We start from the raw sequence: 25,967 nt of genomic DNA on the forward strand, positions 1-25,967 counted from the left end.
CATAAAATTAAATATAAGTAAAAGTAGTTTAAAAAAAAAAAAAAAAAAAGAAAAAATATCAACTTTTGTTGTTTATTGCTTACTTTTTCTGGTATTACCTTAGAACTTTAAATACCCATAAAGATAGTATCAGTTGGCATGAGTATTTAGACCCAACAAGCTCTTAGACATTTTTATAATCAATCAATTATTTTGCGAAACCATGATTTTGGGCAAACCATAATCCAACACTGTGCTTTAGTGAAGCTCACTGAAAGGTGCTAAAGAATTTGCGAATGTTGCAAGGTGCTAACTGGACAATATACCCCAAGGGACTAAGACTTAAGAAGGACTCCTGTCCTGACACATTCTCACAGAATTCTTCTGGAGCACCCGCATTGCACCACGGAGATGGCAAAACTTTGCCCCAGTTTCTTTCCCAGTTTCTCGCTACAATTCACCAATGTTCATAATTAAAATTACTTTAAAATTAAGGTCCTTGTTCTGGGTCACAATAATTACCATGGTGATTTAGGGAATATAACCATGTATAATTTCAAACTCACTTTGAGAATTTGTACTTGTAACTGTGTCAGACTGTGAACTCCATTTGTACTCTACTTTCTACCTCCATATTGGGAAACAAGCTAACAAAGGATGGTCAAGCTTTGATTCAATTTATTAATGTGAAAGTATTTTAAACAATTTTGAGTATTGCCACATGTGATCTTTGATCATCTGCAAAAGATATTAGACTTCATCTGATGAATATGCATGAAGGTTGTAAAAGACATTTTCAGATCCAGTATTTTGTAGAGGGAGAGTAGGTGAGACAGATTTTGTTGAGGGGTAAAAACTAATGTCAGAGAGATAAGGAAGAACCATGCATTACTCACACAATTCTGATTCAAGTAGAAAGAAAAAAATTGATTGTTGAAGAAATAACTTTTCACCTTTTTTAAATATTTTATGAGATACCTAGAGACAGGATTAAGTGTATTGGAAGTTTTTACAGGTGGCACATACTACATGCTGTAACTGTTGCTTAATCCAGTGGAAATGTTGTTCAAACTAGTGCTCTGGAAAATTATGGATGTTTAGCAATTGAGGCTTTTGGGGGAATTTGGAATGGTCATAAGGCTTAGGAAACTGGGCTGTGGGAGATCTTACCTCTCACTACTAATGCTCACTGTTATATCCTGAGACAGCATCTGGAGACTGAAAACCAGATTTACAGTTTTACAATGTTGTTACCAAAACTGTGACGATAGCTGGCTATAAAACTCAACCAAATGAAACAAGAAGATGAAATATTCTTTTAAATTAGCTGATATTTCATAATGTGTTTGTAACATCAACAGTTTCTAAAGGAACTTACTGTTGACAATGTGGTCTCCTGGGATGTTAGGAGAAAACAGCGTTCACACTGCTTCAACAAATCCTCAAGCATTTATGATAAGATTTGGTTCTGGCTAGCTGCTTTTATCCTGTCTTAAATATAATCCTGATAGAACTTACACTAAAAAAATCAGTGGAGGAATTTAGTAGAGATTATTTGTTGATTCCTTTCCAGAGGGAAAACTTTACGAAAGAGCTACAAACCATTGACTTATAAGTTATGGTACTCCTCTTTGCATATTTTCCTGTAGAACCAGTGGTTATTTTCTATAACTGCAAGACTAAATCTCCTGGATTCCCTAAGCAAGTTTACTTATACATTTTGCAAGAACTAACCAGAGATTTTTAGAAGCTCTCTTTTGCTGCAGTGCTACAGCATGGTTTTTCCAGCTCAGACCATACTGTAGTTTGCATTCTGATTTCCTAACCAATACTTTGGTGTTTCTAGCCCAGTGTATCAAATTTCATGGTTCCTCCCATAACAGCAAGATGAGATAAAGAGTTGCTTTTCTCTTTCTTAAAAGTGAAATAGAGCATCCCAAGGGAAGATGACTTCAATTCCCATCACTCTCATGTTATTTCAGGCTATCTGACTTATAAGCAATGCTTCCCTTTCCTTTATTTCTCTAATCTTCCATACACCTCCAGAAAAGTCAGTGTAAACTGCTGGTGTTTGGAGTACACTGCTTTCATCTTTTTTAATACCCCAAAGTTGTTCCCCTTTCTTTTTTTTGTGTCTCCATGGCAACAGCCATTAAAGAAGTTGGCACAGGTGTTTTTATGCCAAAACTTCTTAGATCTGTTAGATGACCAAATCCATGCACCTGTAGCCTTTTCATTACCACTTAACTTACACCTATTTTCTGTCCAACATGCAATTAACTGGGTATTTGAAGCAAATACATGGGCTACCACCCAAATTTCAATTCATCTAACTACACCTGATTAATATGTTTATTTCCTATTTACAGCTGTGAGAGTTTGTGGAGAGTATATTGTAAGAACCTCCTGCAGTACACAAGTTTCTTCCATGCAATTAAGTTTCTCTTTAAAGTCATGATTTATAATTTCTGTTCCTTATTTCTCAAAATTGTAAAACGAGGAACATATGTAACCTCTGCCTGAATATAGCTCAGTCCCTGTGTATTTTAAGCTTTGGTTGTTGATGAGTGTAGGAGTTTGCTTTTTTATGCAGAAGAGCAGAGGAATAAAGCTGAATTGTTTAAGTGGGTTTCAAATCTGAATGCCTCATCATCTTTGGGTATCCATTTTGTGTTACACACCAGGAGTGATTTTGATAGCAAAACTTTAATGTAAATCATAAAGCTCCCATGACAGCTCTTTTGCAATATTTTGTTTTGCTTCTTTTCCCTCACATATGTGCTGCCCAGATGATTTAGGATTTCTTAAATCACAAGGGCCACATTCTGAGTGAAATTGTTTTTTCTCAAGAAATGTTCTTTCTAAAGGAGCAGGGAGTTGTAATTATCTCAGAGCTGAGAGAAGCTTGAAGTTGCAGAGACATATTGATTGAAATTTATTACTTTGGGGCTTTGTATGAGACATATAGTGACTAGGAAGAGCTTATTAACAGAAACAGTGATTATTCCACCATGAAAATGTTTATCTTGGCATGTGACTTCTGATAGTGCTAACTCAGATGCCTTGTCTTCTTCCACTAATTCTCATCTAGATATTATAGGGGACAGTCTCTACTGCCAAATAAATTTAGGGTTCAGACTTGTTTTAATGTAGAAAAGATACCACTTCCTCTGAAAGCAGTGTTTGTTCTGCTGAGTTAAAACCAAACACTAGTGGTACCAAACATTTTTATTAATACCTTTTTGATATAATAAACTTTATATGTATCTTGGGTTACCTTTCAGAACGAATTAGAATTGACTGGGTTTGCATGCATTTTGTACTTAAACTCTTCACCGTTTAGCTTGTGTTTTTCTTTTTCTGAGCACAGATCTCAGTATCAAAATGCTGGTTGTGAGTTGTAAGAAATGTATAGGAAAACATGTGAAAAAGTAGTATCTCTGCGTATTATAAACACCAAATTTCTGGTGTATACTTCCCAATGAATGTGTCCAAACAATCAAATAACTGGGGGATTTTAAAGTTCAGTTGACAGATGCTTTCATTCAGCTTTCAGTGCTTTTCAATTACTAATGATACAGTCTGGTGACAGCAGTAGAGATACATTCCAGGTGCCCTAAAATTACATAAAGGAGATAAGTCATTAAAGCCTGAGACCTGAGAAGAGAAAGTGGCTGTGTTGCTGGTTTTGCCCTAAAACACACTGCTTGACCTGTGTCTTTTTGATTTGGGCCCAGGCCTCTGTACTTGGAAAGGACTACAGTCATCAGTCCAAACGGTTATGGGCAATATTAGTGAGGAGCCAAAACAAAAGGGTTGTGATGGATGATAACACAAGACCCATTCACAGGAAATTAGATTTCTGAAGTGCCAAAGAGAAACATTACAGAGCTCAAACACCAGTAAATATCTGCTTTTTCCATCCTGTACCCTGGAGGAGGCAGCACTAATGTTGCTACAAGCCAGAAGGAATGTTTTAATATTTGAAACTGCACATTTGATCTTGCCACAGATCTTCTGCTTCATTAGACTCACAGGCAATTCTGATTCCTAAGTGGTTATTCTTCACAGAGGCACAGAAATACATACTGAAGAAAATAGTGTACAAACTTTTAAAATGCTGTTACCAAAATGCATCTTTTTGTCTTCATTTGAGTTGTTAACACTTTTTTTCCTTATGCTGATTAGGAAGACACCATAAATGAGAAGGAAAACCAGAAATATTTTGATTTCAGACAGCTTTTAAGAACAGGATTTTTAAGCAGGTGTTAGTTAGCTTTGGGTTAAATAACAAATTACCTGAGGTAGGTAGAGATTGACATGGTTCGTAATTGTGTGGTTTTGTAAAATTAGAAACCTTGGTATCTTCTTTAAACTTATGCTAGATGATATTATATTCCTTAATGCACTCAATAAAACATTATTGATAAATATTTACTAATTAAGCCTTAATGGAATACTAAACAGAAAGAACCACCCAGTATCCAAATATGTGAGGGTGGAGAAGATGGAAAGAGCCCATTCTAAGGAACTTGTGTATGTGCTTTGCTGGGAGCTCACTCACAGCACTGTAACAGCCCCTTCTGAACCAGGGTTATGGTATGTTAGTGGTCAGCCTTAATCAGCAGCTGTACTAACATAGACTCAGATAGAGGCACAAGTCCTGCCTCAAAGATATAATGGAAGTCACACTTGAGCAAACAGAAGCTCCTTGATAGGCTGTACTTGGAGAAGGAAAGGGATTTATAATTTATGGGGCTCATTTGCTCTCCATACGGAATTGTCACTTGTCATAGAAGCAGAGGTGGTGATGCTGTCAGGTGGTCATTTATTCCGTTGCCTAGTCTAAGGATTTAGCCATTTCTGACAAAAGTTTTGAAACAACTAAAGCAATGTTGAGTCCACAATATGCCTAAGAAATCTGATTTCTTATAATACAATGATGTAAAAAATCCCAACCCTTACTATATATCTTTTCTGAAATTTAAGATTATTACATGTTGTTGTGACCCAAGAGGCATTAGAATATGATTCTGGGTTTTGTGGCAAATTTGCACTGAGTGAAGATTGTTATATTGTTTCCCTTCAGTCCTCTTTGGAGGAAAAATACCCCTGTTTTTCCAAGGTCCTTCTATCAGAGGCCATTTCAGTCCTGATGCTCATTGTGAACTCACTTCTAAAGGTCTGTGTCCTTGAAAAACTGTTCCCTGGCACTGCTCTAAAGCCATATTTGAAGGTATACTAATTTTGCCAAGTCATTCTTAGTTCAGGGAGCACTTCCCTCTTGTCTCAACTGAATTTCATTTTTTTTCTAGCTTGTCAAAATCTCTTTGAATTCTAATCCTGTCTCCAGTGTGCTCGCAGTTCTTCCCAAAGCTTTCCTTAGAACAGTTATTTTGATCTTACGATCTGTGAGGTTATTTCATGTAACTTGCAGGTGTTAGGATGTGATTTTTCACAAGTAGATTTGCGCCAGAAAAGCCTTTAATCATACCAAGATCAGTCATTTATACCATATAGAAAGTTTTATTCCCCCCCCCCCCTTTTTGGATATCATCGATAAACTCATATCAGAAGTGTTTACAATATTAATGACACATAATTGATATTTGGCTTTTCTCTTTTTTTTTTTGTTTCAGTCTTTCTTCATCAATATTTTTCAGCAGAAGTGCTAAAACAAATGCCTGCATTATTATTTGCAAAAAAAAAAGCAAATTATTTATCATGTAAGTGGTATTAAATGACTTGCAAAACTATCTTTCTGGCTATCATGTTTGAGCAGCTAAAGCAAAATGTCCACAATGAAAATGTTATTTTATGCATCTTGGAATGCTCTTTTTGCTTCCTTTTTTATCCACTGCTCAAGCATAATATAACACAGTTTCAATTCTCTAATGTAACTGCATTTTAGGAACCAAATCCAAACTAGCATAGCCTTAATAATTCCATTGTAACTGCAGTAGTTCATATCTGCCCAGCACCTGCACATTTTTTATGTAACTTCTAATAGTTAAGAGTGATTTCAGTAATTTCTGTTACACAGACAAGGGCATGTAATAGTGATACCCAGGTGATGCTAATGTACTAAGTCAGTGAAGATGACTTATTCTCCATGAACCTTTATGTGTAACAGGATGTGCTAGTCAAGCAGAACAAAGGTCACTTCCACGTGCTCTTCCACATCGTTTCTGTCTACATAATTCAATCTTAGCAATGGCTTCAAATCCACCTGTTCTTAGAGACTATATTGCTTGCTGGAAAATGATACAATTTCATCTGCCATCAGTATTATAAATTTATGATTGCTGATGAATCATTGTTCCTCAATATTTGACATTTTAATCAGATGTTCCCTGGGGTGAATTTTCATTTGAGATCATTAGTGTGATTCTTATTGGAGTACAGAAAGAAATATAATGGAAAACACCCAGGAGCAATCTGAAAGGCAGATTTTTTCTATGGAGGGTTCAAAGTCTATCAGTGTCCCGTTTTGATATTTTTAATGAAATAATTTAGACTAATTTGGTATTCTGACTGTGAAAAGAAGCTGTTTCAGGTAAGCATGGAGGATCTTCCAGGATTACGTGAGCCTTTCAATTTCAAGTAGGCCAGTACTTCTAATATGTTCATATGGCATGTAGGTTCTTTCTCTTTCTTTTGGTTGCATAAAGGGGAAAAATGGTAAAACATTTTCTTGCTGTGTTTCTTTATGCACAGTCGTGTTACTGAAAAAAACACAGCTGCAGGTGGTTTTGATTATTGGACTGCAGCTTTCATAGGGGAGATTTAGACTGGAAATGTCTCTGTTCTCAAAAGTGTGTATTCCAAATAGCCAGCAATAAAAGAGGACCAGGACAGCTTTCCACATACCTCAACAAATATTCCCCTGGATTTGCTATCTGGAAGGAACTATCAGCAAATACAGTAAAGAACATTTCAATAAGACCAGAATCTGTGGCAGCAGATTTCAATATCTTTCTGAAGAAATATGGATAGATAAATAGTAATGCTCAGTTGAGAAGGAAGAGGCTAGAGAATAACATGGCTAACTGGCCTAAATTTCCAAAATATGTTTCCTGATGTCTTTCCATTTTTAAGGTCAAAAGGAAGGTGAGATCTCATTACCAACCCAGATTTTAATCCTGAAAGGCAATGTGCATTCTGCCCCCAACCCAGCAAGACAATATTTCTACCTTGTATGAGATTGAATTTATAAAATTCAAATATTTGTTTACTTCTTCAAGAAGAAAGTATGATCTCATTCTCCCCATCCTTGACATAATTTTCACTGAGTTTATCATGAGTGGTCTGGGTAATATTTGGCATTGCTTTTAGCATATATACACACATCATCTTTGAGTTTTTTAAACATGATTATATTGATAATTTAATTAAATCAGTTGAAACATTATTCAGTTAAATAATTCTGATGTACAGAGCAATGATTCTCCTCTTAAGGTTTAATTCAGAACTGATTTTTTTTCATCCATGAAGGCACAGGGCTGCTGCTCCCTTACTTTCTATCTATCCTGTGTCCACTTCTGTCAAAACTTTTCAAACAAATTTATCCAGAAGTGGCCTAGGATGGTCTAGCTCTTTTGATTGAGTAGAATCACCACAACCTGGCGAAGAATCTTGTGCTGGGTTTGTGAAAAGTGTGAATGTGCTCTGAAGGACCATAATGCTAAAGAGCAACTTTTAGCTAAAGAGAATTACTAGCAATACTTTGATGTATCTTTTTTATAGTGGAAGCGACTGCCAAATTCTTTCTTCATTCATTCATTCATTCATTCATTCATGCATTCATTCATTCATTCATTCATTCATTTTCTGCTGTTGCTGCTGTTGGCTTTATGCTCCTGTAATTACTGCTTTTGTTTGTGACACAACATGGTAAGGGAAGGAGCCGTGTGTGCTACTTGCAGGTTTTGATTTATTCTTGAATGGTTCTTCATTAAGGTCAGAGCATTGCTACAGACTTCACACTATGAGTGATTTCAACAAATCCTAACAATATTTCAGAAGATTGTATTAGACTTGTGCTTCTGTTGTAGCAAGTTGTAAATGTGCCTTCCAAGAGGAATCTCCATCTCTAAGATAAGCTTATGTATAATTTTTTCTCACCTTATTATTTTGAAATAATTACTAACATTATTTTGAAATACAGTATTTTCAGTTGGAACCACCTCTTAAAGAATGCAGTGGAGCCCTTTTAGACACCCACTGTGCAGTGAAGACAATTTTAATTAAGCAGTTCTAAGAATTTCATTAATTCAGCTGTAATGATCCCTGCATCATATAAGTGAAATGGTAAAGTTCTTGCCACTCTGAAAAAGCTCACAGCCTAAAAGATATGAACTATGAATTTGAGGAAATAAAATTACATTTTTTACTATTGTTATGAATTTCCTTAGTGTATATTATATCCTAAACACATTTTAGGAAAGGTTTTAATGCAAGTGATGCAACATCTTGTTAATAGCAACATTGTCTGAGAAGATGAAGCAAAAATAGCAAATGCCAAATGATAGGATATATTTTAGTTACACAAATTTGTACGAGGAATGTTTAGCAACTACAATAAATAATTCTTTTACAAAATCTGTATAAATTAATTCACCAGGTGAATATTTAAAAAAAAATTAAAAATATATGCATAAAAATCACACATAGAATAATTGCATTCCAACTTAGAAATACACCAGTAAAAATGGTTTCATTTAAAAAAAAGTTTTCTTTCTTTGCTGCCCCGCAGTCAGAATTATAAGCTAAAAATTCTTCTGAACAGGGTGGTTTCAAAAAATGGTTGATTCAGAACTGAGGAGCAACTAGAAATTAATTTTCTGTATATAAATATAAACACTTGTTGACTTTAGTACAAGTATTTTCTATCTGCTAATGAAATCATAGAACTGCTCCAAAAACATTGAGTCCAACCAGCACTGCTAAGCCCAGCATTAAATTGTGTTCCTGAGAGCCACGTCTGCATGTCTTAAATCTCTCCAGGGATGGTGACTGCACCACTTCCCTGGGAAGCCTGTTTTAATATTTGACAACTCTTTCAATAAAGAAATTATCACATATCTATTTTAAATTTATCAGGCAGTGGTCCTGTCTGACAAAAGAACCTGTAATAATCCCAATATTAGCAGGACCCTAAAGGCTCAATCACTTCTGGCTACAGCTTTGCCAGCAAGACAGATTGTTATCCACTGCTTTTTTACAGACATTTTTCACTCCGGGGTGGTTATTGTCCCCTCACATCTATTAATTCAGTCTCAAAAATAAACCACACTAATATAAACAGTTTCAACAGTATTTTGTTCACATGTCTAAAGTTATAGATATTTGTTGAGTAATGAAGTTTTATTTCTGAATTAAGTGCCATAATGGTTGTGTCACTGGCTACTCAAGGAGAGAAGGAAAATGGCAGATGCTAATTTGCAGTATATTGCACCCTGAAAAATAGCCAGGTTTGATCTCAAGAACACATTAAGCTATACTGTAACAGCGTGCTGTAGTAAATTGCTTATTGATTCTGAGACACTGAACAATGGGTCATCAGGTTGCTTTCTTAATATTCTTTGCCCTGTTCCCTCTTTTTTTTTTGTTTTCATTTAGATAGCAAAAATAAAAGTTCTATAGATTGCAAAAATAGTATTAAATAGTCTAAAGATTTTCTAAAAATGATTAATTATGAATAGAACTTACACTTTGAAAAAAATTGTTTCATTGCTAAAACAAAAACAATACCAAACACCTACGTTGGAAGTTTTTTAAGCTAAATTAGCTGGCACTAATATAGCCATCATTAATCATTTATTCCAAACAGTCACCAAAAATATTGTTGATGATGATTAGGTATCTTTTTTTCTGTCTGTCCAAGGACTTTTATTAGGAGTAGGGATCTCAAAGAAAAATCTTCCCGCTGGTCCTCTTCCTGAACATCAGTAATTTCCTGAAGTTTCAGAGCACAGATTTTCTTTGCAGGTAATTGCAGACAGAATGGTACAAACCTCTGTGTCACTGTCTAGTGGAGCGCAGCCACTCACATCAGTTTGATTGTGCAAAATGACAATTCCCCCAAATCTTTTTCCCCAAGCCTAAGTGATCTGTAAGAAAACAAAGAGTGAGAGTGCTGCTCTACTCTTCTGAGCTGGCTAATAAATCTCTTCGTGGCACAGGTCACCCAAACAGGCATTTTCTGAGAGATTCCTGTCCTATTCACAGGATAAGCCTTTCATGCAAACATTCCTGGTGTAACAGCCTATGTTTAACAGCATCAATTTAAAATTTCCATTTTATATAAAAAGATCAGCTTGTTTTATTCAAAATATTTTACTTCTCTTTCAGTATGTTTATTCTGTCGGTTTTATTACTACTTTTATTGGGTTTTTCCCCTAAATTCTGTGGATGCTAAAACTAGTAGAGACATGTGATTTCTTAATAAGAAAATCTGCATGTAAGTAACAAAAAATTACCATTAAATACTTATTATTACTGTTCCTTTTTAAAGAAATTAATTTCTTTTCTGTATCCGAGTGTCCTAATTCTATAGGCAAACAACATTTTGTTTTGTATCTCATAGCAGACCTTTGAAAACTGTTGAGTTAGGCATTTTTTAGAAAATATGAGTTCGTGTTTTTGTGCCTGTTATAATTTTTTTTTAATACCTAATATAATTTTTTTCTTTTAAAAATAAATACTCAGGTGGGTACTTTTCTTTAAAAGTAGATAAATCCAGCCTAGAGAAGCTGTTCTCTTGAAGCCTGTTCCCAAAAGAGACAGAAACTTTTGCAAAAAATGCCGTAATTGGGAATTTCCTTTGTAGCTCGTATTATTCTAAATTGGTGGGAAGAATTTCTGATTAATTATGGATTTCCTTTTAAAATTCTTAGTGTCTGTAAATGAAATTACATTAATTGGATGTACATGGGTTTTTCAGAAGGTATTTAAAAAGGGTCCCTCCCTTCCAACTTCTTCTTTCACCAAATTGCTTTCATTATTCTTAATTCCTATTAGATAAAGTGAGAATTGTTGGTCTTCCTGTAAGTGTTGGTAGTGCTCTGTATTAAAAATTTAGAAACATATAATTTTGTCAATATGTGTTCAAGATTAGAAATGGAAAGCTACTTTCTATGCGAATGTCTCTGCACTCTGTTATTGTTTTAATTCTGCTTCCCAGTCCATAATAATTGATACTAGTTCTAGTGTTTCTCTTCCAAAGCTCTTTCTGTAAATTTTTACAAGCAACCTACTCTATTCATAGCTCATTTCCTGAACTCTGGTTTACCAAGTCATTGCTTCTTATTTTAGCTCATTTCTAAAATCCTCTTCTCATCTCTTTTACTTCATTTAAATAGATCAACAATATCTATTAATTTATCAGCTTCTGCATTGGGTCAATAAATGGAACACCTTGAGACAATCTGTTACTGATTTGTGTTTGGACTGTTCAGTGCTTATGGGCTTTTCTATATTCAGATATTCCTTGAAGTTAAATTCCACAAGCAGAAAGGACTGAAAATTGAACCGCTTACTGCTGCTCATATCTTTGTCCCATAGATTTTCACCACTTAGCTGTTCGGCATTGAGGAATCTTCTCAGAAGTAATGCACTTTTTACTGCATGAAAATCTAAAAATATATGTAGTCATTCCAGATTTTTACTCAGTATTACATATTTTTTTCTGAGAATTTATATAATTGTATATATGTACATTTATCTGTATATGAATATGGTTATATCTCTGATTTTAAACTGAACAACAAATACCATTAAATTTTGCAGATATCATTTTAGACAGCAAGGCTCCTGTCTCTGTTCACTGACATTAGACAGCTGCGCTGTATGGGTTTGTACATGTATATGCAAGAATCCATAATGAATGTTTTTGTTTCTCTCCTTTTTTGTTTTTGCCTTATTTACATTGTCTGGGACTTATTGTGAAGTCTCCATATTTCACACTTTAAGGAATTCACTGTGGCAATTAATCTGAAGTGATATGTTTTAAGGATTCTGAAGAAATAATCTGAAATTATTTCTCTAAAACAAAGCTTCTTTGTGAACACACTGGGAAAGAAATAATTTGAAGTCTTGAGAAACTAAAAAGGAATTTCAGTTTATTCTGGGAAGCAGTTTCAGATTCCCAAGATGGCCAGTATCTATGTGTGGATGGGCTATCGGAAGACAAGAGAGCAGCTTGAGGACAATTGCCAAACTATAATAATAAAAACGTCCAAAATGTTTTATTTAATTGCAGTCAAGATTTGAAGTGGTGTGGAAAACTAAATAAAAAACCCAACCACATATCAGAGCCTTTTGTAAAAAATATAGCAAGTGGATTTGTGTGCTTTTAGGTCTGATAAAAACCAGTATCCAGCAGGGCAATTTATTCTAGCATGGCAAGAGTATGGTTTGTCAGGATCTCTGGGGAATCTCTGAACTGAACAGAGTTGCCCTGGCAGAACTTCCAAATCAATAACCCTTTCTCTAAAGGGACTTTGCAAAATATTTTTTTTTTAATTCATGATAGGACCTTTGAGGCAGGTGGTTTCTCTACTGGAAGTTTGCCTCCCCTTGTTCCTCTATGGCAACCTTGCAGCACTCAGTGGACTTCCTACTTACTCTTTCTCCCACAGTTACTGACTCATCAATTGATGTTCCTTCGGTCACTCCTTTTACCACAAGTTGACACATGTTGTCATACATGGTTTACACTGGTTAAGCTGAAAATTTTGAACACTAATTAAAAAAGTATTTAGGAATGGGAAAAAGACATAGGGATTTTATGTATAGTGCATAAGTCACAGCTGACTTATGCCAGGATCACTCATGTTCAAAAGTTAGATATATTTCTTTCTGATTGACACCAAGTAAGCAAGAGAAAAATGAGATACAGAATCCTCTTCAACAAGCTGAATCATAAAATATCCTGAGTTGGAAAGGACCCACAAGGATCTTCAAAGTATGTCTTGCTTGGAAATAACTGACTCAAAGAATTAGGTCCATAAGAGCTGGGGTCCCAGCACTTGTTCTTCCTGCACAGTTGAAAGTTTTGTCAGTCTCAATGTAAGAATTTGCTTCATGCAGCTCATGATAGAGCACTGCAAAGGCTCTTCGCCTTAAGTTAAAATCAAGCACTTCTTCCTGTTCAGTAGCTGCCACTGGTCTTGCTTTTGTTCTTGCTAGTGATTGTTTTAAGCTTTTGAAAAATACTGTAATTTATAATCATCCTGTATGAGATTATTGCCTAAGGATCAGAGTGAGCTTGGATTTACTACATTAACTCTCGTGTGAATATTTCTTGTCCTCCCACACATAGTAGGACCTAAGTGACGAGTAGATAGATAAGGACTCATTGATAAAGCAGAAATATAATACAAGTAAAATACAAATGAAAGCATTCCCTAAATGCCCTTATTAATGTCATTCACAGTTCTTTACTTTTCTCTGAAAATTTGATCTAGTTGTAGCTCAGTGCACAAACAGAAGAGTTTAAAGGGATAGGAAAAAGAAGAACATGGTCCAGTTTTAATTTTCTTATGCATGCACAGATATGAATAGGAATTCTGAAAGTCTTAGAAATTCAGAGAATTGGGTGATGAAAAGCTGAAATCACTAACAGAAAAAAAACAAAGATGCCAACCTTATATTAAGGTAACTACTCTAAATGAATTACATATATTTAAAGTGTGAAGAGTTTCCTCAAGATGAGAAAGGAGTATTACTGCTGGAGGAACAATGTGGAGGGACAAGTTTAGAAGAGACGTTTATCTGTTTTACAGAGCAGCAAGCACTAACTCCATGTCAGAATGAAACACTTGTGTCAAGGCAGGAATATTTTCTTAGTAGCAGATTTTAAACAGAGTGCAGGAGATACTAGAAATAGGAATGTAATTAATACACAACGAATGAGAACTAAATCATGAAGTTTATATGGAGAAATTGAAGCTGCAGGCAAAAGAGAAGAAATTGAGCACTACCAACTTAAAAACATTTCAACCACAGGAAACTGCATGTTTTAATGGTTACAAAGTCAGGAGGAAGTAACCAGACCCCACTTGCTGCAGCACTTTATTTCTTTCATCTTGTGTTCTGAATTGCCACAGGGAAGACTTGCTATCATCATTAGCATGCTGCAGTCAGTGTTTGTGTGTGTACCTGTGCATGCAATTGTTGGTTCATAGAGAAGAACATCTTTAAAGAGCTGTGCAAAACCTGAAACTTTAAACTCTTGCTCAGTTAGTGGTGTTTATTTTATCTTTCAGTGTTAGTCCTTCGTTATGTCCTTTGCAATAGTTAGCAAAGCATTTAGGATGGAAAATCTCAGTTGAAACTTTTCTCCTAATGTTTTTTGCAAAATTTTTTAAGTTCTTTTTTAAGCCAGATTTCATATTTCCTTGTTCAAGGAACTAATTTTATTAGGATTTTTGACTGGTGAAATCCAAAGACCTTTTCTCCAACTGTTCTCATCATGATCTGTGATTCATAGAAAAACAAAAAGAAATAGATTTTTTTTTGTATATTTCACATATTCGATAAATCTCATTGTTATGATAGTTTATAATCATCTAACATTTTTCAGGCTGTTGCTAGTTAATCTGTTCATGGTTTTGCTATACACAGTATCCTTCTGCTGAAATAGAATAAATTCCTTTCAAAATATTCTTGAATAAAGAGGACAATAAATGTAATTTCTAATCTCAGAAAGTATTTTGGAATCCCCCAACTTCTCTCTTTTGCAAGAAGTAGCAGGAAAACATTTTTTTCTCTTCTTCCACTAACACTGCACCTTCTCTCCAGCCATGTGATACAGCAAAAAAGATCACGTCAGCATTATGTGAACTTGACAGCAAAGTAGACTCACACTTGCCCAGGTTAAGCATTTGTTCTCAATCCCACCCAAATACATCACTACTCCAGGCATTTATAAAGAATTAGTTTCAGAGATGTACTCTCTGCTGTATTAGAAAATAAAACCAGTTTTGAAAAGGAAAGGGCTGTTCTTAAGCTGTCATGGGAAACAGTGTAAAGGGAAAGAGGACTAGTTAGGGACCCTCAGGCAGGGATTCATTTTAGTCTGCCATTGAGTCAAAGACTTATTTTTCCTAAGAGGAAAAAAATATGTTGTTTTTTTTTTTTAATTTATTTAAACATTATATCAAAGTGGTGCAAATAATAATATATAACATATAAAGCATCATAGTGTATATCAGCAAATACATGACTCCTGATTCTTATGAAACTTTAAACAGCCCATGGAATTGCTGTCAGTTATATTCTTATATTCACCACAAATATTTTGTTGCTACAAAGAGACTAATTAATACTTTTAGAACTCTAGCAAAAAAGTTACAGTATACGATCACTGCTCTCCAGACCATTAATTCTTCAGCCTCTCTGAAATTAATTATAGTCTCCAAACGTAACTGTAGTCAAGATGGATGAGAAGATTGACTAGAAGTTCTGCATTTTATAGGAAATTACACAATGGTCCTTATGGGATGGGATTGACAAGAATTTATTTTTCACTTCTAGCCAGTCTGATTGAAAATCTGTCTTAGTAAAATCCATCATGCTCACATGCCAGTTGTTTTTAATTACAGATTCAAAGAACCCACGACCTTGGTGTTATTAGCACCACGCTCTAACCAACTTAGACTGTCACCTGTTGTATGCCTAGAAGTGGTTTTCAGGATGGAGCTGTACACACAGTTGTAAAAACTACAAAACTAGCTGCATGACTCTTAAGGAAACCAGAAAAATTTTGAAATAAAACACTGTACTTACTTTGTTGCTACTAGGGTGTACTGCATCTAACTACATCAAATAATTTATAGTAAATCACCTCTGTACAAAGGAAATGTAAATGTAAATGTTATGTTGCACTTGGTTTTAAGGCTAGTTGCTGAAGAGGAAGGAGTGATATCAATTTCTTCTATTTCTTCTTTATAGTATTGTTAATGAAGCATTTAATGAATGGCACAGTTTCTGTTTTCTAGATTTTTTTGCAAAAGTGAAAAGTAACATCTTCATTACTTTTTGCTGCCCTTCTTTTGTCTTAGTCAAAAAGGTAATTTTTTGAAAGCAGGAAAGTGGAGCACTTTACCTTAAGACTGGCAGCTTAGCAACTGAAAAAACTTGGTATGTCAGAAAGGTGAGGTGTCTTCTGTGCAAAAAGGTAGTGTGATGTCACCATCAGCCCCAACCAAAATCAGCTTTACCCAAACCACAAAATTTGCAGAAAAATGTTAGCAATTCAAGCATGGAATATAAAATTTAAGCTCCAGAGAAATCCTGCAAAACTCTATGGAAAATGTGCTGTTGACTTTGAGAGCAGGCTTGGAAATTACCTATTCCTGACTGACCTAGGTGATAGCTGACTCACTGACTAGTTCAGCAGAATTGAAAAGCATGTGGTGGTTTAATTTCACCATTTTGTGGCAGTTCTCTCTAAATTCCTACAAAACATTTAAAAAGCACATTACAATGCCTGCCTGGAGCACTGCAGGTTAATTATTTCCACTCATCTTAATTAGATAATAGTGTGAACACTATGAAAGTATCCTCCTCAAATAATTCATTAAAAGTATCTCTCTTTGGTCTTTAACTTTCCTAATGAGTATGAAAAGACTTCTCTTCATAAAATACTGATGTGCTTGTTAAGGGATGTTACAACACACCACACGCGTGGTTTGGAGGAGACACAGATGCTTCTCCCCCCTGCAGGTGGTACCAGACACCTGGGGTCTGCTGCAGCCACTGGCACTGAGCCTGTCACTCACCCTGGAGCCTGCTGTGGGTGTTTCTCAGGACGTGCACCCTGCACAGTGGCTGGAACTCCCACCCACTGCAGAGGGTGGCACAGAGACCCCACTGGCTCCAGCCAGAGACCAGGGACACCCATGTCCCTGCTCTGACTCCAGCTGCTGTCCCTTTGGCAAATGTGAGTGCCTGAGTCCAGCATAGAACATGTTCACATTGACACGGTTTAGATAAGAAGCTAAATTTAGAGGTAATGAATATTTGAAAAGTCTCTTTCTTTTTCATTAAAATTTCTTTACTTTTTCACTCAAATTATTAACTCCTCTTAAGCATTTTGGATCTCTTTTATTTTTCTTCTCTACTGAACTCCTTCATTCCAGCTCATCTCATATAATCCATTTGATTTCTCTCACTCACTTTTGGTAGACTAATTTTTTTTTTATTTTCAGTTGCTTTCTCTAGTCTTCTTACAGTGGTGTTTTTGCTTTTTTGCTTTCATATTTCACAGCACAGCCACTGTGCCATTGGTTTTTAGCCTCCAGGTTAGAACAGATCCTTCATTTCAGTTGAAGCATCTATCAGTTTTCCTCCACTGCAAAACTCAATGAATCTCCACTAAACCAGATAAACTCAATCTAGTAATTAGTAGAAATTCAGTTTCTTTAACAGCTTTTCTTTATGGGTCAGTGCTGCTGTTTGTGACCTGCTAAATGCTTGGAGGAGCCTTTCACTGCCTCCACTGTGCCATCTCTGGTGCCAGCCTTCAGGCTCTTTGCTGGCCAGGGGCACCACCACAGAGGTGTCCAGAAGTGTCTGCCCAGTGCTGGGGCCCAATTCACTGTTACTCAAGTTTCCACCTTCTTCACTCTTTGTATCCAGAAGCAATCTGCAATGCATCAGCATCACTTGCTGTTTCTCAGCATCACTTGCTATTTCCTTGGCACCAAATTGTTTGTGAACTGTCTTAAAAACGTCTTCCTAATCTGTCTTAAAAACCTCTTCCTGATCTGTCTTCTAGATCCCCACAAGATAAGCAACTTGCTGTTGATGTAAGTTGTTCTGTGAGCATTTTTATGCATTACAGATAGATATAAACTTCTAATAAATAACAAAAAGGGGGGAGGGGGAAGGAAGGAAACTGCACAGTTCAGTGCAGCAATAAATCTGCTTTATTGTGCATTTTTTCATGTGCTCACATGGTCCACTTCAAGTGAGATTTTTCTAAAGAAAACAAGAGATCTGATAGAAATATGTTTCTTGTCATAGGGGCCCAGCTTAGTTTCACACACAGAGAATGTGTGTGCAAATGTGCTAAGTGGTATTAAATTAATTAAGTAATCTTGACATACTTGTACATTTTCAAGTATTGCACTGAAGAAACTCCCTGCAATTTTCAGTGTTTATGCACCTGGAGATGTTTATAACAGTTTTATAGTGTTTACATTGAACATTTGTATAGAAACTGTTCAAAACATAAGCAGTTTTTCAGACTGGAAAACTGCAGATATATCATGGAAAGGCATGGTTGGAATGATAAAGCTGTAGTTAGGAAATTTAATGAAGACTGTCAGGAGAAAAGTATAACCACTTCTCTGCTTTATCACTTTGATGCTTTGATGCTTATCTACTCTATTTCTTCTCTCCAGTGAAACTACTTAATCCTCTCTTCTTTCATCCTTTTTCCTTTGACAATCCCACAAATGCCAAACTGTAGTTACTGGTTTTGACAAGATCACTGGTTCTTTGACCTTCATTTTCAATCAAATCCTCTTGCCTCCAGACTTCCCAATTGGCTCTGATCTCTAATTTATTGGTAGAGAAATGTAACTATCAGTTCCTAATCTGCATCTGCCATTGGGAGACTGATTTATAAGAGTATGTACAAGAGAGTTTAAAGTGAATGAGAGCAATCTGACTTTTAAATTAGAGTTCCAAGACATTCCCTAAAATTCTGCCATTCATTTTTTAACTCAGTACTTTCATGGGTGATCTGATGTGACCTATGGGGTTTTAGTAGTCAATGAAGTTGACAGGTGTATATTGCAATGAAAAACAGGAAGCTAGGGTCAGTCGAGGAAGAATCAATAAAATGCATGTGTACAGACAAATGAGATTGTCAGGAATGGTTTCCTGGCTTGACAAAGAATGCTGATGATCTACCACGTAGCCTACTGACAACTCACACAGCTCCTTGGCAGGTGCTTCCAAAGAACTGAGGCTGAGACTTATAAATATTTATGTTGTACATAATTTCATTCCATTCCCAGGCTCACTACACAGGAGGCACATGTACCCTGATTTGTCTCTCTTCCACAAGTCCTGAACTGTGAATATGAAATCTGCACTTCATTTTGTCTCCCCTGTCACTCCATCTGTGATGAACCATTTACAGTTTAGTGGGGCTGCCAGCCTTTAAGGCCCTGAGAGAAATTCCACCATACAGCTGAAATTAAGCGTAAATCATCATGTCAAGAAACCACTTAATGCATTTCCCTTTCAGTCACGTTTGTCTCCAAAATTTGTATTTAAAAAAGTTATCTGTCCAGGCTAGATTTCAGATCTTATGCTAAATCTCTTCCAAAAATATCACATCCAGAACTAATATAAAAGAGAATTTTTCCCCATTTTTTTATAGAAAGACATAAAATCCTGTAGGTGAACAAAATCCAAATTCCAACTCTACTAGGACCTTAGCTGTACTGTTAAGGCATTGGAGGTGGCCCATGGATTGTAAATGCTGCTGCCTAAAAAGCAGAGTTAGATTTAAACAGTGTGAGCTAACCTCACTGACTTTGCCAAACATAAGAGGGAGACTTTGAGAAAGAAAAAAATTAACAAAAATAAAAAGCATTAAGAAAAAAAGAGTGGGGAAAAAAAGAGGTAGTTTACATGTCATTTTTGACCTTCACTAACAGTCAAGGAGGAAATTGTTGGAAGAATTGTTTCTGGTTTTTGAACTAGAAACATCCTCCTAAATAGGATGATGACCAGCCTCAAAAGCTTTTAGGGACTCAAATTACTTTGCCTTCTCTGTATATTTATCACCTAAAGCCCATTACAAAAAGGCAGCAATGAAGCAGGTGGGTACTTCTTGAACAGAGGGTATTTGATGTGGGCAGGAAAGGTGAGCATGGCTTTGGGGGCAAGGGCAGCCACAGCAAGGTCTATCTTGTGCACTTAGTGGGTGCTTGAGATAGACATTCTGATTTATCTGCCACTGCAGCAAAAAGTGGCCTACCTGCCCCTGCTTTCATGCTGACTACAAAGAGTTTTCAAAGACACCAAACACACTTAGAAAGGAGATGTTTTGCCTCTGAAAACTTCTTTTGAGATGGTCTTTCCTGAGGTAGTCTGACCTGTCTCTATAACAACAGGTCAATATGTAATATGTACTGTCTATCTAAAGCAGGAGTCATTTGTCTGAAAAAAGCAAATACACTGAGTTAAGATAGTCTAGGTGTAAATGTAAATTATTATAAATATACAGTCATTTATTTATCACTTATAACTTTTAGCTTATAAAAATTTATATATTCTTGTATTTTTTCATAACCAGAAGTCAACACTGTGATAAAGAAGTGACTAGGTCACACATATGACAAAGACTTGGATGCTTTTGGTTGAGTACAATTTTTAAAAGTAGCAATTTGGGCAAAAAATTGCACTGGCCATATGTTCATGTTGTACTCTTGACATTAAACCTCGATTAATAAGTTACAATTCTCTAGTTAAGTATCTGTACACAGGAGTTTATGTCATTGGTGAATTGAACAGTTGCAATTACAGATATAAATCATGCTAAATAGCAGGCACTCCCACAGGAAGCTGTGTGTCCCATGTCTGTGCACAGGTAGCAGTACAGGGCTACCAAGATGTGAGGACATGTGAGCCGTGCTCCAGTTACAGAACTGTTGGTGAAACGTGAGCGCCTCTGGGGACAATTGCCCACAATTCCACGTGGCGTCATACAGAGATGAGTTCTAGGGCACTCCCACAGTGAATTCTGGGGAAAAATGTGTCTCACAGTTTAATTTTCACTGCAGGGAAACAGATTATTAAATCCACAAGCAAGCAGCACCAGTGAACTAACCTTAATTTGAAGAAACTTCACATCTAGCCCAGAGGAGTTTGTGCCTTACTGGGTTAGGGATAGGAGCTATGACATTTCTAGTCAACATATTATTGAGAGAAAAAAAAAAAAAAAAGTGGAAAATTCAGTTTCTCCTGGATATCTGTTTTCAGGCTAAGAATTACTATTATTCTATTCTAGAAGTTTGAAGGAAATAGCATCAGTCCATCATTATCAGTGTGTTGGTTGTTCATAGCTCTTCTTTTCATGATAAGCCACTTTAAGGACTGGTAATAAGAGTTTCCTATTGTGTAAATAATTTGAATCTATTAGATTAACTAACTTCTTAATGTTCATATTAGAAGTAAAGATTTTTCCTTAATCTGTTTCAAACTGGGCAAATAGGTACAGAATTCACGGAAATTAACAAAACATAATTTCATCTACATGATTACCTTTAGTTTTTTGACACAGCATAGGCTCGGTATGCAGCATGTTTTCTCTGTATTAAGTATTTTTTTTATTTTAGCTCATGAAAAATCACATTGAAAGTTGCAGTACTGTTCAGGAGATCATAACAGCAGTAGATGTAGAATGAACTGCAGCCACTGGGAATGAAAAGCTTCCATGCTGTTTTCTCATACTGTGAGAAGATAAACCAATCACCTCACCTCTGCCCTGACCATAGTGTCAAAATTTTAAATTAGCTGCCAGAAGTGAGTACAGAGCTGTACTGTTCTCCTCAGTTACTCCTCTGATATTTCTTTCTCCTATATATATTGGTTTTGACCTTAATCATATTACTCCAAAGCCCATATGACTTGCATTGAATTCCATTAGCTTTTTATGTGTTAAAAGTAGCAAAATTATCTATTTACTCAAGGCTTTTAGCTTCAAACCATTTAGAAATAATACATCCCTTTACATTTTTTAAAGCATCAGTAATTACATAGGTGTGGACCTATGTAATTATATAAGTGTATAGTAAATTTTGCAAATCTTCACTCAAACAAATAAGATAGATGTAGATATTTCTGCATCATGTCTATGCTAGAAGAATTCCTAATTAAAAAAATCTTTCCGATAAAAAGATTTCTTTCATGCTCAAGTAGATACAGTACAGGCATGACGTGATACTGCAGACAATGGCAGCAGAGACAGCAAGCTACCCATTTAAAGGCTCAGGTTTGGTGCTCAAACTAAAAATAGGAAGTCTGAGATCCCATCAGATCCCAGATTACATTTTATTTTATGCATTTATCTGCACTATGTTTCTGAGTTTAGCTGATGGTGAGGTGCTACAGGCTAAAAGTGTTTTCATTCTTATTATTTGTATTAAAAGGCTTAGACCTTCCCTGAGATAGCCATTTAGGTCCATCTGACCTTGTGCTGAAACGGGATTGTTTTGTGTATTCACCCGAGCTGCTGCTCTCTCAGAGGCAGAATTTGTCTGCTGAAAGTTGGTTGATTTTTTCAGGCTGTGGCTGAGTCATCTCTGGTTTTTCTAATTTCTTTTTCATTTCCTTCAATGTTTTACTCATATACAAACTGATTTTTTTTCCCTTTTATTTAAAAAGTTTAATATCCTTAAAGCTTCTTGCTTGCTGTTCCCAAATACAAGCAGATACTTAAGATGGCTTGGGAACAGTTCTACGTCATGTCCCTAACACCAGGATTCAGTGCTATTGCAGCAGGAGGGATAACCAAAGATTATCCTGGTGCCTGTGTCCTTAGCACAGGACCTGTCCGTTGTGTCTTTCATCTCTTGCCCCATCTGTTTTGCACTCTGGCTCTTGTGGCAAGAGCCATCATAGAGCAGTGTTTGTGTTTCCGTGCACGCAGTCGAGATGAAAAATGAAGGAGTTGCATAATGTCCCAGCCAAGCTCTGCCTCTCCCAGGAACATAAATCAGGTACTGAGCTGTTTTACAGGTGTTAAGTCTGCTATTTGCAGCAAACATCCACCCAAGCAATGCTTGCTCAAATTACCCATTTTTTATAAGATGGTTGGTTTGGCCTCACAGGAAGATACCCCAACAGAGTTTCCATCATGGTAAATAAGGGTGATGCTGTTCACCTGCTTTATAGCACATGAACATTAGCTATTCAGCCAAATTAGTCTTTAAAATTAGAGTATAAATAAGAATTATATTTTATATACGTAGAGTGCCAAATTCTAAAGGGAGACTGACTACACATCATGGTTGGTATTTTACTACTCAGAAAAGGCAAAAGTACCAGATTGGTTATCACAATTGCTGAATTCATTATATGGGAAAGCTCAGCCATGGAATTAGAAGTCTGCCAGAAAGGACAACAAAAGATATCTTTGAGATTTCATTTTGGTTTGGTTTTGTTTTCCATCTTAAAATTCAAAATTAAATAGACTTAAAATTCTTTAAAATATTTTAACATTAAAATTTTTACACACCTTCTTTTACCTTGTGATGTTTAAAATTAATAATCTGACACTTCTATGTTAGATGATTTAAGGTGGGCTATAAGAATATTACAAGAGATACACACAGACAAACAAATCTCCTGTGCTGGAAAGACACATAGACAAAACAATTTTGTTGTCCTGTTCAAAAATTCTGGTTGCCCTTTGCAATTCATGGTGGCTGCAATCTGTTTGGCCTTTTCCCATCAGGATTCTGCCCTAATGATGAACTCTGCAGCATGTACAGAAATTGTTCTCAAGCCTATGTTAACAGTCCTGATAATATATTTTTTAGGTTTCCTCTACGCTCAGAACAGTACCAAACGCAGCATTAAAGAGCGGCTTATGAAGCTCTTGCCCTGCTCGGCTGCCAAAACGACATCTCCTGTTACTCAAAGCAAGTTTTATTTTTCTTTTTTTTCATTTGACCTTTTTTTTTTTTTTTAGGTTTGCATGCATCAAATGTTATACTTTCATTAACTGCTCATTTGAGAGGCGAGATATCTGCTGAAGTAATCACGTGGTTGATCAAGGTTTAAAATCTAGCAATGCACAGATTTGCCTGTGCAGAGTAGGATGGCAAGACAGCAGTGCCACAGTCTGCCACACAGGAGCTTGGCAACTGCAGCAGAGGGGATAACCAAGGACTACCACTTGGTACTTATGATCTGCAAGTTGGTTGACAGGTGATTCCCTGGTTAAATTTAACACCTGCTCTCCATGTATTTTAAAAGTGGTAACTTTTTGGCATTTTTATCATGTGTCTATGTGTGCTTGCTATCCAGTACACAGGGGGTACCATCATAACTGGTCTGGGAGGAAAGGATTGGCCCTGCAGGTTTTGAATATAGAACTTCAAACTATTTAGGGAACAGGACTTAAAGTTGGTGTCTGAGAGAAAAAGAAATAATGAGATTGAAAAGAATGTGAATGTGGGTATACAGGAAATCACACTGATATTATACTGAATGTCTTGATAAAATCTCTCCAGAGTAGGTAACTGATAAATATAGAGGGGCAGCCAGAGTGAGAGAGAGATCAATACATATATATATATAAATATTCCTAGACAAAGTTTAATTGCAGTAATAACACTATAATGTCTTCCTATATAAATTGACTCCTATAGTAAATTAAAATATCTCTCTGGATTCAATTCAATCTAGATTAATTTGACTGAATTCTAGGCATTATTATGAGCACCTAAAACCAGAAGTTGAATTGTCCATGTGTTTCCTGTATACTCTTCTGAGAAAGCATATAAATCAATATCAGGTAAAAAAGGCCTTCAAGAGCAGCTCCCCATGTCTAGTGAATCCAGGACAACCAAAGGCAACTTGACTAGAAATACAGACCCCTACTAAATGTCAGGACTTCACAGGTGTAGATCTAGGGTTTCTTTATGCTATTCCCCTTCACTGTCTTTCATATGCTCCTCTGTAGAGAAGACTCTGGTCCTTGCTTTCCTCATAAGTATTTGAGATGAGAAGGGCTAAATTTCTGGATGTAAACTGATTTATTTTTTTCAAGGTGTCTTCAGCTGATATGTTTTAATTGAAAATAAAGTAACTTAAAAACTGCTGTTACTGTTGGGGCACTTGTTAATAACTCTTTCTGGATAAGTTACTTTCAGCTGCATGACCTGAGCAATATAGCCCTAGACAATAAAAGGAATCAGAGAAGCACAGGTTTGCTTGAGTTGGAAGAGTCCTCCTGCACAAGACCAGGTTGCTCAAAGTCCCATCCAACCTGAACACTCCCAGGGATGGGGAATGGAATAGATAAGGAAATAGAACAGAAGTAATAGAAAGTTTGATCTGTTTGTTTGAAGTTGCTGGGAGAGTGACACATCCTAGTTCCTTGAAGATTTCTATGTAAGTTCATGTGCACAGGTAACCAAATATATTTAGAGTCAGTCTCAGAAACCTTGACCATGTCAAACTTATATTTTCCTTACTGAAATTATTTTATAAACCAGAAGAGAGGTTGAACTATAACAAGTATTAAATATTTCCTATTTGATAACCAAGCAGTAAAAAAGGTGCATTCAATAATTTTCTCTGTAATCTCTGCAATAATGAAGTACTACATTAGTAAGAATGTTATATCAGGTGAAAATCTTGAATAAAACTATCATTGTAGATATACATTATTATTATTCCATTTTGACATGATGTGCAATTTCATTTCTGCTAGCATGAAAGAAGCAACATTATGGTGTCCTAGGAATGAAAACAGCACCACTTGCAATAATAATCACATGATGTGAATGCCTTAGAAATTAACAGAGAAATGTTTTTTAAAAAGAAATTGATTGAAATATACATAGCCTGAATTTGCACTTCTGCACTTCTATCTATATGTGCTTACAAAGGTTATCTAAAAATGTAAAATCTTGTTTCAGCATTTGTATTGAACATATTTCAGCATTCCTATTGAAAAAAAACATGTAAAAGAACACTTCTTTGTGTGCTCTAGTCTAGTAAGTCTAAATGTCCCTAGATATGTGCGTGTGCTACTGCACTAGGGTAGCACTACATTCAATGGTTTTGAAAAAGAAAAACAGGCTAAATAGTTAGTTAGGGAGGCTATAATGTGAAGTTTGTGCAGGGAAATTCATGTGCACCATTTCTTACCGATATGAATTATTTGAATAGTACATTTGCTTTTTTGCAGTGTTTTTACCATCTTGTTTTTTAATGAGTAATGAAAG

The 25,967-nt window shown here is 35.9% G+C and overlaps 1 protein-coding gene across 12 annotated transcripts in view; it reads left to right on the top strand.

The window, feature by feature from the left end:
• KCNIP4 (potassium voltage-gated channel interacting protein 4) overlaps positions 1–25,967 on the top strand; it is a 388,989-nt gene that overhangs the window by 318,769 nt on the left and 44,253 nt on the right. The window contains exon 2 of one of the 12 annotated variants that reach the window (XM_039698971.1): positions 23,550–23,651. The exons of the other annotated variants lie outside the window; for them this stretch is intronic. Coding sequence (XP_039554905.1) covers positions 23,550–23,651 — 102 coding nt within the window. The remainder of the gene's footprint in view (positions 1–23,549; positions 23,652–25,967) is intronic. 12 annotated transcript variants of the gene reach the window in all.

Source organism: Passer montanus, unplaced genomic scaffold, assembly GCF_014805655.1.
Source record: "Passer montanus isolate IOZ18808 unplaced genomic scaffold, ASM1480565v1 scaffold13, whole genome shotgun sequence".
Classification (NCBI taxonomy): Eukaryota; Metazoa; Chordata; class Aves; order Passeriformes; family Passeridae; genus Passer; species Passer montanus.